The sequence below is a fragment of the Podarcis melisellensis genome (assembly GCF_964234715.1).
Source record: "Podarcis melisellensis genome assembly, chromosome: 1".
NCBI lineage: Eukaryota > Metazoa > Chordata > Lepidosauria > Squamata > Lacertidae > Podarcis > Podarcis melisellensis.
The window spans coordinates 57456050-57469796 of NC_138528.1; the positions used below are offsets into that span (position 1 = coordinate 57456050).

General features: G+C 39.3%; 1 protein-coding gene across 5 annotated transcripts in view; it reads right to left on the bottom strand.

The window, feature by feature from the left end:
- The window catches only part of ANO1 (anoctamin 1), a 148000-nt gene that overhangs the window by 17488 nt on the left and 116765 nt on the right, over positions 1–13747 (bottom strand). For 3 of the 5 annotated variants that reach the window (XM_081891409.1, XM_081891405.1, XM_081891406.1), the window contains 7 exons: positions 9637–9708; positions 6142–6219; positions 4208–4282; positions 3010–3211; positions 2198–2309; positions 989–1046; positions 553–653 (listed from right to left, as the gene is read on the bottom strand). In XM_081891409.1, coding sequence (XP_081747535.1) covers positions 553–653; positions 989–1046; positions 2198–2309; positions 3010–3211; positions 4208–4282; positions 6142–6219; positions 9637–9708 — 698 coding nt within the window. The remainder of the gene's footprint in view (positions 1–552; positions 654–988; positions 1047–2197; positions 2310–3009; positions 3212–4207; positions 4283–6141; positions 6220–9636; positions 9709–13747) is intronic. The other 2 variants (XM_081891408.1, XM_081891407.1) reach the window with 1 other exon arrangement.

Here is a 13747-nt window from a genome sequence, read left to right on the forward strand (position 1 = left end):
CTATTACCTGTTAACAAACAAATTTAATTTAATTTGTTTTCACTGTACAGTGGTAACTTGGGTTAAGTTCGTTAATTCGTTCCGGATGTCCGTACTTAACCTGAAACTGTTCTTAACCTGAAGCACCACTTTAGCTAATGGGGCCTCCTGTTGTCGCCGCGCTGCCGGAGCACAATTTCTGTTCTCATCCTGAAGCAAAGTTCTTAACCTAAAGCACTATTTCTGGGTTAGCGGAATCTGTAACCTGAAGCGTATGTAACCTGAAGCGTATGTAACCTGAAGCGTATGTAACCCGAGGTACCACTGTAGATTCAGAATTCTTTTTTATTGTCCAAGTTCTGTTGTATACCACTCTAGGAACCATATGATTGAAAAGCAAAATAATAAATAGTGAAAATGGTATAATAAAGCAAATGCGTGTTATTTTATAGTATGTAGCATAGCTCTCTTCTTGCCTTTTGGACAAACAAAAAAACAACAACACAGCATTTCTACTTTCAAGTTGATATGCAAGCATTTTACAGCAGATGGTCTCAGTCCTTGGCTACTTACGGAATGCCAATTTCGAAAAGATTGTTCTGAATCAGCTGTTTCCCCAACATAATAATGCTAAGTTGTATACACAATTCCATTAGGCAACCACCAGGAGCACACTAAAGGAGAAATAGAGATACATAGATTAGGGGGATCTAGGTAACGTAACACAGGCTTATATGAAGACTTTGGTTCATTCTCCTTGTGCCTCTTAATCTCTGTTCCTGAAAGCTGGAGGACCCTCTAGAACAGTGTGAGAAGTAGCTGCAGGGGGAGGGGGTAAAATCAGTGAAAACTGCTTTCTCCCCACTTGTGTCAGTGGGATCCCTCAGCTGGATCAAAAGCCTTCTGTGGAATGATGTTGCCCTTCTGTGTGCAGATGGTTAAATTTGTATCCACACCGTGGTTGTTTTCTAGATCAGAAATAAGCACGCACAAAATGAACTGCCGTTACCTCTTCCATGCGAAAAGAATGAAAAATGTAGACATAATCTCCTGGGCGTCCAACGAATCTAGGAAAATTCAGAAACAATTATTGGTCTTTTGTTCTGCCTATTTTAGAGGAACAAGCTGTCACACTCCTCCTGCAACATCTCCCATACATCCAGATAGAATCTTTGGGAGGAATTCAGTGTGATGGTACGTCAATCATTCCCTTGGGGCAAGAATTTCAGCATTGTTTGCCCGTTTGTTTATAGATTGTTATTCAATCATCATCCTTCTCTATCCTCCATGTGCTGTTCTGAGGAGTTCTCCTGCCCAATCCCAGAGCGACTTTTGGGTGTGTGGGGAGCATGCAGGAGCTGAAGACAGTGTCTCTGTGTGGTGGTGGTGGGTAAGCACCATTGCACAAGTGGATATTCTTAAATGGGCTTCTACCAGTGGGACTTATTAGTTGAAACCAGTTATATAATCTGCAGTGCATGGGCTCCTAGTCCTCATTGAGTAGGGATCCTGATATAAATGGGTGAATTTATCAATTTTTGTTTCTCTGTTTTTCATTTTTGTAAACTTGAGTTTGGTTCTTCGCATTTCTACATCAATTTGTGAATTTTTGTAGAGTCATGGAAATTAATCAGCATTTTGTTGCAATTTTCTGATAATATACACATTTTACAAATACAGTCAAACCTTGTTCTGCGTGCACCTCTGCTTGCGTCCGCTTCGGCAAACATCTGCAGCAAATCCGGAAGTACTGGAACAGGTTACTTCCGGGTTCGCCGTTCGCAGATAAGGGCTAAATTGCGCATGCACAGAAGCGCTAAATCATTGCGCTTCAGTGTGCATCATTTTTGACTAGCAGATGGGCCTCTGGAACAGATCCTGTCCACAAAACGAGGTTTGACTGTAAAATTTGCTTGAAAACAATGGATTTTTCTGTTATTTTCAGTACTATTTGCAATTCTACACACATATTATGCTAATATATGCATTTTTGTCCATATTACTAGCAGGCTCCCCTGGATCTCTGGGCCCCAGTAACCTTTCCATTCCCATGCCTGGGCCCTGACTTTATCTCAACAAATGTTCAGAGTCAGCCTAGGTAACTATTAAATATTTAATTACTTTCTCCTTGCAACACTTAAAGTTAAACATTTAATTCACCTTATACAACTTACTGGTCCTTGAAAAAGGTATTGAATTCACTGCTTGTATAACTCACCGGCCCTTGAAGAAAGCCACATAGAAAATAGGCGTGTAGGCATTGACAAATTTCAAAAGGAAGGCCTTGAAGATAAGACGTTCTTCAAAACTCTTGTCTGTTTTTGGAACCTCTGTGTAAAGAAGATTAATGTAAGAGTGCTTGAAAAAAGCATTCAGATACCTAAATTTTAGAGCCTGTTAAGATTTAAGATTTTGGAAAACTTCTCTTGATCTGTTTAGCTGTTGTTTTTTTAAACAAGAAAGGGTACAACCCAATGGTCCTTTCTGTATGGTGATGGTGGAACTAGAAAACTTCCAGCTTCCAGCAACCCTCTCCATGTCTGGAGCTGCATGCATTGTCATGCCTAGGTATGGACTACATTCATTGGAAACATCAGCCTGGTCTGATCACAAGAAATGTAACTCAGGGAAAATTCTGTGTTTGATGAAACCCTAAGAAGTTCATGCTCAGCAATAGCTGGACACCTCATTTTTCCAGTTCTTGATTTATTGTCCCTATGAAGAAAGCAATGACTGTAAATGAAGATGAATTACGTTACTCAGCTTCTGAAAATGGTTTGGTTCTCCATAGCAAGTGAAGAGGCTCTTGATTAATCTAAGTCCATTTCCCCCATTTTATAATCAAACCAATGTTAGTTGCTGAAAGAAGTTCATGTAATAATACCAAGTGATTATTATATATATATCATTAGCTAGACATGCTTTGTTCTTGGCTGTGTGGCCAAAGTGAAATAATTGTGCTCTTTTAAGACAGGCCATTTAAAGAAACTGTAGCTTTAAGTCAAAATAACTTTTAAGATTTATACCTACCAATCTGGGTCAGCCATCTGGCTATGCAGCCGTATACTTCATCCAAGATTATTATCACCACCAGATTAATAATCACTGCAGTTGCTGTGACAGTTACTCTAACATTAGACCGGCCACCGGGAGTGGAGCTGATGGCTAAAGCTGCCGCAGTGGAGATTCGGTATATTATGACTCCAAAAACAATGGCAAATGTCAGTCCAATCTGGAAAGACAAAAGTAGTATGTCTTAAGAATATGCAGATGTCAGTAAAAATGTCTAGATGTCAGTAATTGTTAAAAGGGTGCCCAGATCTGGATTGAAAGGAAATGTTTAACAGTGAAACGTACTAGAGGAATAGTTCTGTTCTAGGGACCAATTCATGCATCATTTTTGTCCTTTGTGTGTCTATGCAGTAGCATTTTTTCAGGTTGCCACCACTGCAAAAACTGCAGTAGCAATATTCAGCTCTCATGTAAAGGAACCAGCTCACATAGGTGTGCGTATATAGAAACACTGCCTTGCTGCAACCCTAGTTGTGGGCCATGCTGTGTCAGTGGTGCAGGTAGTGTGAACCAGTCCATGGTTTTAAAGAAAATTGCTGCTCCTAACTGAGTTTATCGAGGCCATTTCTGAATGCTACTGTATCACTTTTCTCAGAAGGTGGTGTAATTCAATCAACAGTGAACCTAAAGGCCACGTAAGCTACAGAGGAATTCTGAACTGCCAAGGAAATAACTAAATCATGGCTGAGAAGCATCTCCACAGTTACACTACATGATAAACTGTGGAATAGAAAGAACAGCAAGCATATACAACTCCACTGAATGTGACCAATAATTAGCTGAAAGGCTTTGGTCTATGTGTGCGTGTGTGGAATGTTTCAATCCTCTTCAAATGTTTATTTGTAAAAAATAACGCAGGAGTTCAGGTAGCATATGGCTGGCCATTGCAAGGACAGAATGCTGGACCACAGAGGTCTTTCCTGCAGAACTCTTCTTATGCTCTCATAATGGGGATGATACAGTAGTCATGACTATCAACTATAAAATCACAGTATATGAACTGAAAAAAAAAACGATTAATGAAAGTGGACCCCAAAAAATCGACTTGAGAGAAGTTAGCGAGAAGCTTGGTCCTCCAATGTTACAGAAGCTTTGCTCACCCTTTGAAAAATCTTGCATTACACTTAACTGTAAACATTTACTAGGTAATACTTACCATGAAAATGATGCTCACAAAATTTGTGAAGTATGCTGGAAAACGATCTTTCCACGTCAGTTTTTCTTTTTCAGTCTATGGCATGAAAGAAAACAAAATGACCCTGCAATGTAATATAGCCACATATACTGTAGCGGCGAAAGCATTTTCTTTTTAATTTGTGCCGGTCATCCAAACTTTGATGTGTAGGAAAGCAATCAAATGCATAACTTGATAGTAGTGCAAAGACACAGGAATGGAAGTAAACATTTTAGGAGGCAAACATCAGAACAGTGTGGAGTCAATTCAGTTAACTACAACTATATAAAGGGGTCAGTATATCACAATATTTATTTCAAATTGAGCTAGTTTGTTTATCAGTGTTATGAGGCCAAGCAATTTTATTTTATTTTTTTAAAAAACACAGATTTTTAGGGATTGTCAAAGCACATTTATCTCTATCTCTATTTTAGTCTATTTTATATTGGCCACTATGAAAATTCCCCCCCCCCTTCAGAACAAGCATTTTAGGTACTTTGTGAAAGTCCCATCACTCTTGAAAATCCATTGTTTGTGGGAAAAGATGAAAGTGATACTAAATAAGTTGATTAAAGAATGCAAACGAGGAGTGTGCTCATTTGGCTTGTCTTTTCTGTTCCAAGTCAGAGGAACAGGAGCTACTTTCCTGAATATGGTAAAATTTAGGAAACTGGTGCTGAGGCAAGCATATGGAACAATATACAGATATACTGCAGATGATCTCAAGGGCAAGACAGCATGAACTGGGCCAACATGAAACATGATGTGTGTGTGGATATGTGTTTGCCAAGAAAAATATGGTCAATAACATGGTCAGCGATGTGGAATCTCAGTGCCATGGTGCCTTGATACTTGTCAAACCAGTCTTGCCTGCATTAGTTTACAGCTGCTCAGTCTCAACTAAGATATGATGTAGTTCCTTTAAAAGCCCCATAGCAGAAGGACAGAATGAAACCACTGCATCTCCCATCCTATCCATCTACTGGCTCCCTTCTTCCATCCTTTTGTTTATTTTATTTATTAAAAGTATTCATGAATTGCCTTTTCTGCCCCCAAGGCAATATACAACAACTATAAACAACACAGATTTTTAAAAAAACACCAATTAACAATGTGGGATTGAAAACCCACCCAGAGCCAGGTGGAACAAAGTAGTTTTTTTTTAAGCTAGGCAAAGATAGGGACAACCTTGTGGCCCTCCTAGGGAAGGCGTTCCACAAGCCAGATGCTGCTATATAGAAGAGTTTCTGTCCTGGGCCTTTTCACCTAGGAGTCTAGTTCTTGCCCCCTACATTTGGCAAGGAAGAAAGGTGACAAAAAGAAACGGCGGAGAAACAGAATGGGAAGCAGAGTGGCAGCACCTTCTCCTGATGTTGCAGGGCCTTTAAAGGTTTGGGCAACATGTTTGGGTTCAGATATAGTAACATTAATATCTGATCGTATCATGTTTATTTTCATGGTCTGCTGAGTGATCACCGTTGTATTTCAACACCCTGTGTCATGGAGATTATTTGATTTTTAAAGCCTGAAAACAGGGAATGATGTGTTAATATTGCGATGTCATATATAATTACAGAAGGCCACTTCAAGAACAACAAGCATTTAATGCCACATGCATGTCACACGCATGCTGTCTGAGGAAAAACAAACAGCCGCAGGCAACTCTGCCAAGCATCTGGCACGTGCAGAAGTGCCACACCAGTCAATATGTAAGGATTAACCATGCAGTGCCATTCCAAACAAAGAGGAAAACCAGTCCCAACAAGAGTACTGAAGAAGGGGGCAGGGGGAGGGGGCAAAATACGTATATGTGTATATTAGACAATAAACAGACAAAGTTTGGAAAACAAATCAATTTGTGTTTTCTATAGTTATTCATAGTTCAGAAAGTTTCCACAAATTTGAATGAAATGTACCAATTTCACCCCAGCCATGACTCTCTTAACTCTTTGTCGCCATTTGTTGGCTGCCTCTTCCGGCAATTGCGGGCCCTTCTGATGGCATTTGAAGGAAACAGAAAAGGGTCATGCAATATGGTTGTTACAAAGCATTGACTCATATAGGCAAATAAATCAATACCCTCAGCAAAATATGGACACTCTACAGCTTAAAAACAAATAGAAGCTGCCTTTACTTGTTATGGGCCAATGCTATGTCTTCTGAAATGAAGTAAATTACTATAAGGAAGAAAGTACAAAATAAAACCACAGGAAAATGACCAGTCTTATCTAGTAAAACAACAACAACAAAAACAACAATGCAAAGGATAAAAATGGATCTGTATTATTTTAAGGTGTCACAATATGTGTCAGACAGGAGTCTGATCTCCTTCATAATGAAAGTTATCAGCAAAATCCCACAATATTTTGTAGTGGGATGACTAGAGCCATTTAACTAAGCAATGACCTGGAGTCAGGAATGAGTAGTGAGTTTGCAGGTAGAATGAACTTTTTCAGAATGGTGGAACCCAAAGGAGATTGTGGAGAAACCAAGAAGGATCTACCTGCAAGATCTTTGCTTTTTTAGTTCATTTTTGAGATAGGGTGACTGGAATGGAATACAGTATTTCAATCATGTCCACACCATAGATGTACATTTAGAACATTGGCAGTTCCTGCCCCCACATCCACGTTAACTACAATTTAATACCCCCTCACCACCACCACCAATGTTGCATACTGAATAAAAGTTTTCATTGAGATATTCATCATAAACTGTAAATTTCTTGCTTGGCTAGTCGTACCAGTCTATCTCCCATTAGTACATAAAAAATACTTTTGCTCTTGTTCCAATCTGCATCACTGCATACATACTAACAATGAAATTTAGCTGCCAATTTGTGGCCCACTAGCCTAAGCAGTTTGGTGTTGTTTGCAAACTTGAGCAGTTTACTCCTCTCTGCTGTTGAACCATATGGTTATAAATTTATAACACCTGTCCTCTTATTCCATGCCTGCTAACTTTTATTCTCCCCATATGAACCAACTCAGACCCTATGATCCTCATCCAAGGCCCTTCACTGTGTGCCTCCTCCATGAGAGGACTGGAGGGTGGCAACCTAAGAAAGGGGCCTTTTCTGTGGTGACGCATGCTTGTGAGATGCTCTCCCCAGGGAAGCTCACCTGGCACCTTTGTTACATATCTTCAGGTGCCAGGCAAAAACAGCCTTCTTTTCTCAGGCCTCTGGCTAATTAAACAATCTATGGCCTTTTAAATTGTGGGCTGGGGGTATTGTTTTTGTTTGGCACTATGGTATGTATTTTTGTGTTTTTATATTGTAAACCTTGTGGGCCTCAGATGAAGGGTGGTATAGAAATTTAATAAATAATAACAACTTTAGACAGGAGCATTTGGTGAGGGAGTTCTCTGGCTCTCACAAATTTTGTAGTAGTTGAATTTTTTATTTATTTTTTAGTGCCAGATCTACACTGTTACAGACCACTACATACCATGTGGCACTTAGAGATCTGTATCAGTGAAAGTGTGTCAAATGTCTATTCATCTTCTAGAAAACCAGGACTGTAGTTGTTGTACAGGAGTTTGGTTACAAAGGAGCTTGGAGATGTTAGAAAGGGGAAACACTTAAAATGTAAAATTAAGGACTTGAAAATTAGGTAAATCATTCCATAAACCAGTTTGGGTTTCTGCCCCCCGGTTTTAAACTAGGATCACGCTGAAATAAATGGAACTAAACTGTTTTAAACCCTTGGTGAATTAGAATGTGAAGTACATGCTTACGTTCTGATCCTGAAGTGACAAATATCTGCAATGGTACACACAGGGAACTGATATATAATGGCCTCACAGATGGGCCATACTCATACCAATCCATGATGAAACCTTACTGTCAAAATATTACATGCATAGACACAAATGTAATTGGTTCAGTCACAGCAGAAGTGCCTTCATGTTTAAGCAAATAATCCCCAAAGTTGAACTTAACCTACTTCAACTTCACCCAGTTCTACAGCAAGTAATATTTATGTCTGGCAATGGTTGTTTCCAGTGCAGCACAATTCCAGTGTTCATGAGGCTGCTTCACTAGTCTATCTTCACAGGACATCAGGGCAAAGCCATACAGCAAGATGAGTGTTCCTTTTCTGGAGCAGTGGCTCAAATAACTGAGCCTTGCAAGCATTAACAAAACTGAAAACCCCCACAAATTAAGGTGCCAATTCTGGTATTACAGTCCAGACACATGATAACCCATTCACAACACCCGTCCAACATATGTAAATCTATTGAAAATGGCATCTCATGTAGACTTGAACCTGGAAAATGAAGAAAGTCAATGGGAAACGAAGCAAGAGAAAATAATTACTAAATAGAAATGGTCAGGGAGGGGGAAGTTTGTGGCTTCCTTGGAAATAACTGGACTGGGGTGGGAGGGAGAGAAAATGGTGATTAACCAGATGCAGATCTACTAGGCAACTATACAGTGCAATCTACCCAGGTGTGTTTGGGCCATTTCACACATTCAACAGACAGCTGCAGCCAATCACGGCTTTCTTACATGTGTCCCTGTACAATACATCCTTCGCTCTAGTCACAGTCTGTTTTTATGTGCCCTTAAGTACCTAGCTGTGGAGGAGGCTGCCCACTGTATTCCTGCATGTAGTCAATTTTCTTCTAATAATAGATTTAAGGCAGGGTCCCCTGGAGTGAGCTCGTCAAGAAAAAGCAATTCTTATTCTTTTACATACTAAAAGTAGATCTTTAAAGTATACCTCCAATTTTCATTCCGGGGGGAAAGACCCAGTTATCAGAACTTTGGGAAACACCAATATAGTGCGTTCAATTCTGCACACATATATTAATGCTATTTTCACAGGCTTCTGTAGTTGTTCTGGCTTTGAATAAACTGTTGTTGTTGTTGCAGAGATGCAAACTGCTATTCTATTCATGCGCCATGATTTAGGTGTGAGAACGTGCACAGAATAAGGATGCACGCGCTCTAAGGAATTATTGGAATCTTAAAACAATTCCTATGGTCACTACGCCTGTGATGAACCCACATCTGAATTAACCCTACAGAGCTCACATTATTTTACTGCAGCAATGGCCATCTAAACATTGTCGGACCCCAACTCTCACCAGCACCAGCCAACATGGCCAATAGTCAGGGGTGATGGGAATTGTAGTCCCAAACATCTGGAGGGCCGGAGTTTGCTTATGCCTGATCTAGAAGGTCACAAGTTCTCCCCGTTTGTGTAGCTACCCTCTCTTGCTCACCTGTCCTTGGGTGTCCATCTCTTTGGGATCTTTTTGGGTGTCCATTTCTATCTGTCTTTCTTTATATGTGAAGTTAAAGAATGGTAATGGAGGTGGAGAGTTGCTGTTTTTTACTGTATGCCATTGTAAATGGGGAAACCTCAACTATGAATAAAAAAAAATCTACATTGTTAGCTTACCTCTTTATTTTTGGATTCTTTCCTTAGTGATTTTTCTAACACTTTAGCTTCATATTCAGCCCTGGGGTGATCCTGCAAATAAGTCAATAGGCTAGTGAGCCATGAAACCCATTTTCTACCCATTCAAATGTTCAAGAACAAAAACAAATAAAGGTTCCAGTGTAATTTAATTTTTAAAAAATTAAATGTTAATCTTATTTGAAAAATAAAATGTTAGGGTTTAATTTAAAATGCTTGCTCATGTCATTGCTCTCTGTTGGTGTGCCATTGTAGCTAAAGACCTTAAACTATAATCTGCAATGCTGCTGGCTCAGGCTGATGTCCTTGCCTTGATGGTGACACTGCTGCTGCGAGATTGGCTGCTCTCCTCTCTCATATGACACAGCAGCTACATCACACAGTTAGGGATGGGACAGAGGCAGCAGTGCAAATCAAGTACAACCCTGCAACAATTTCTCTAGCAGCAAATGGTTTATATTGCATAATGTGCTGATTTGCAGCCTTGCAATTCATTTTAAACTGGAACCTTTCATTTCAGTCATTGCACAGAGGCCATTTGTAAGACTGTTCATCTGAGCTGATGTTACCATAAATGACCCAAGAAGGGGCTGGGACAGCAATAAGGTGGTTTGAGTTTAAGCATTCAGTTTATGGACACCTGATATGCTTTTTCTTATCAGTTAACCTCATCAGTCTTGCCAAAAGAATGCATTTCAGATTTGCCAAACACACTGGGAAAATATGTGAAAATAATCAGAAGTTGAAGGAATGAGACAGCCAAAAGATTCAGAAAGTGCCTTAAAAATGCATTAGATGGATATGGGAATGGATATGAAAAAGTCCCAACAGGGATATATTTATATATACAGTATAGGAAGAAAGAATCATTGCAGTGGAAGAAAATCAGATGCTAGGAAAAAAGAATGAGGTGAGATCAGAAGGCATCTTTCACCACTTGACAGATCAAAAAGGTAGAGAAATTTCAAAAAAATAAATAAAAATAAAAATAAATCCAAACCTTGACTGCCTCCTTCAGGAAACCATAAAAAACACAAACAAACATAAAAATTAAAATTACTTCACTGTTGCACAATTCTGCACTGGATACAATTGTTTTTATTCATGTGAATGTGGCTGAAGGAATGAGAAGAAACATGGCTGCATCTTTGGGGAAACTGTCTTCTTTTGCATTTATATTAATGCTAACTTGCTAGCATGAAAGGAAACATATTATTGCATCAAGATGAATGAGTTTAAGTAACATGGTGGTATACAGTCTGGATGGTGACATGTGATTTAGCCCTCAATGGAATAAACAACAACTACATGAAAGAACAGTTGTGCGCTGGAGTTCCAGCCAGTGTTCATTTCAATGGGACGAGAAGCTCCTGGGGATTTTGTCTCACACTATTTAACCTCTTCAGTCTTCAGCAGGATTTAAATGCATGCTCAAGAGCTTGGCTCATAGGGCTGAATTAGTGGGACTGGAGTGTGTTAAGTGAAAAGTAAAATACATTCTATTAACAGCAGTTATCTCAGGTCACAGGCTGTTACCATTGCAGAGAACACTGAACATAACCCTGAAAGATATTTGCCACTAGAAGGATACAGTTAATCCTTTCCACTTTCATGTAAGCTAACAACAAGGTACCAAAAATAAAAGAACAGTTGTCTTATGGTATCCATAAAAACATCCTCCCATTGTTATCCAATAGGTTACGTCTCAGTCCTAGGTATGCATGTGGGGTTCATGTTAGCCCAGCGACATGTTTGCAAGCAAATAACAGGATCAGGGCCTTAGAACACTTTGATGTCACTGAAGACCTTTCAACACAATGGTCAAAAAATATTAAGGCTGTAATTTATATTTATTCATTTCAATATGTATCACCTTTGACATTGAGTGTAGAGGCTTGATAAAGATCAGCTGACAGTGTAATCCCTGTCACATTTGGGTGTCTGCTGGGTGTACATGTAGATATCTGCAGGAAGCAGATGACCCACCCTAAATTCCGTTATCCCAGCCCTAAATTAATGATTACACTAAAATGAATATTTAGTTTGATAGACAAAATTGTGCCTCTGATTAATTGTACACCGTTTTAAACATTTTAATGTAAGCACTGCAGTTGGCAAACATTATCTTAAAAGAGGTTTTTCTTGTGCTCTCTCATAAAAGAGGAAATGTCTCTTCTAAGATGATGCCTAGGATGACACACATATACACAACCGAAAAACAAAGTACTGTATGCATTTGCTTCAGAACTATCATTTTTCTTCAAATGCAAATTCAGTTGGTTTACTCAGCTCAGATTTGTTTAACTGTAAAGCAAGCCCTCAAATTACACAGGGGTTCTCGGGATTGCGCCTAAAGTTGAAATTGCGTATAGTCCAAACACAATGCATACAATTGCCAAAGTCTTTTTGCCCTGGACACCTGCACCTTTTTATTTTATTTATATATTTTTGTTTGCCAAGTGCATAAAGCTGAATGTGCACAAATGCTCATAGGTTATGGGTTTGCTGTATACTATGCTATGTTATGCCAAAACTAGCTGTGATTTATGGTAGTAGAAGAACCTCACAACAGTTCAATGGAACCTTGTCTGCTCACCAGTTTTAAAATATGAGAGATATGAACTCTAACCCTGGAGAGGTAGAGCACACAGTGCAAAAATAAATTTAAAAAGGAAAGTGGAGGGATAGGAAAATTGCAAAATGGGAATGTTTGTTGGAGAGAAGGGAGTAGCCTCAGGGTAACCAATTAAGTAGCCTCTCCTTAATCACACTCGTTCTACTCCTGACTTCAATGACCTGGTTTTGGTTAAAACATTTGGTGCGGTTCTAATCTAACGCTGAGTGTGAGCAAAACCCACCAACTGAACCTTCCAAAAATAAATCTGAGGGAAGTTGTGGCAAGTCAGAAAAAGATAAATCCTTTAGGTTCACGAGCCTTTCCTAACTGCAAGAGGCTGTGATTGAGACATCCAAACAGAAACCACAGAAGTCCTCTTCAGGCATTCAGCCTGAACAGGCAATGGCAAAAACAATGACCAATTTTCCTGCAATAATAAGGCAGGTAATAAGAGGGAGGCTTCTAAGTACTCGGCCCTCCAGCTGTTTTGGAACTACAACTCCCATCATCCCTAGCTAACAGGACCAGTGGTCAGGGATGATGGGAATTGTAGTCCCAAAACAGCTGGAGGGCTGATTTTGCTTGTGCCTGGTCAAGCTGAATGTGCTCTGAAACTCCCTTCAGACACGCTGAATGAGCAATGGTGGGAGTGAAGGAGTAGGGCAGGACATGCAGGGGTGTACGTGAGGGCTGAAGTGCATGCCTCAAGCTCCTTATACACATTTTGCTCTTGTTTAGGCTACTAAACACCAAACAGCAAACTAAACAGCAAACATAGGTAAATGTTGATCGTGAGCACACTTTTCTTAGGCGCTTATGTCCTTCCCGTTTGCATACTGAGGAAACAAATCATGATTCCTAGCTTAGCTTTATGTAGGAACAAGGGACCATGGTTTGTTTTATTCCAGCAAACCCTGATTAGTAAGCTACAGAAAGTGGTTTGTTAGGAGTAAAATGAGCAATCCCTGGTTCAAATCCCCAAACTAGGGGTTATGGTTTGGTTCCTTTCAGCGTGACCTAGATTGTAGGGTTCATCGTGACATACTATTGAAACCAGTAACACACTCAATTCTAATTTGGAAGCTCAGAAGTTATTTTATAAATAGAAGCTCACAACTAACACCGAAAAGCTACTTGATTTCCTTATAAAACTTTTAAAGCAGTATTTTAAGCAGTATTTATTCACTTTTTGAAAATGGAACTGTAAGGGATGGATTATACAAACACTGGATTGATTTACAAACTATTTCTAGGGAAATTTACATTTCAGGAGAAAAATTGAAAAAACTAGACATTAAAACATAACAAAAGGAAAACAGCAGAAAAACACTCTTTCAAAACAGTCAACATTTTCCTTTTTGCAGTTCTTAAATTATGTCAGTGCTCTCTAATATTTTCTACATAATTTGCTGTCTTGAATTATTTTACCTTTCAATCAATGTTTGATATGCTGAATACAAGCTATAGTTTAAAAAT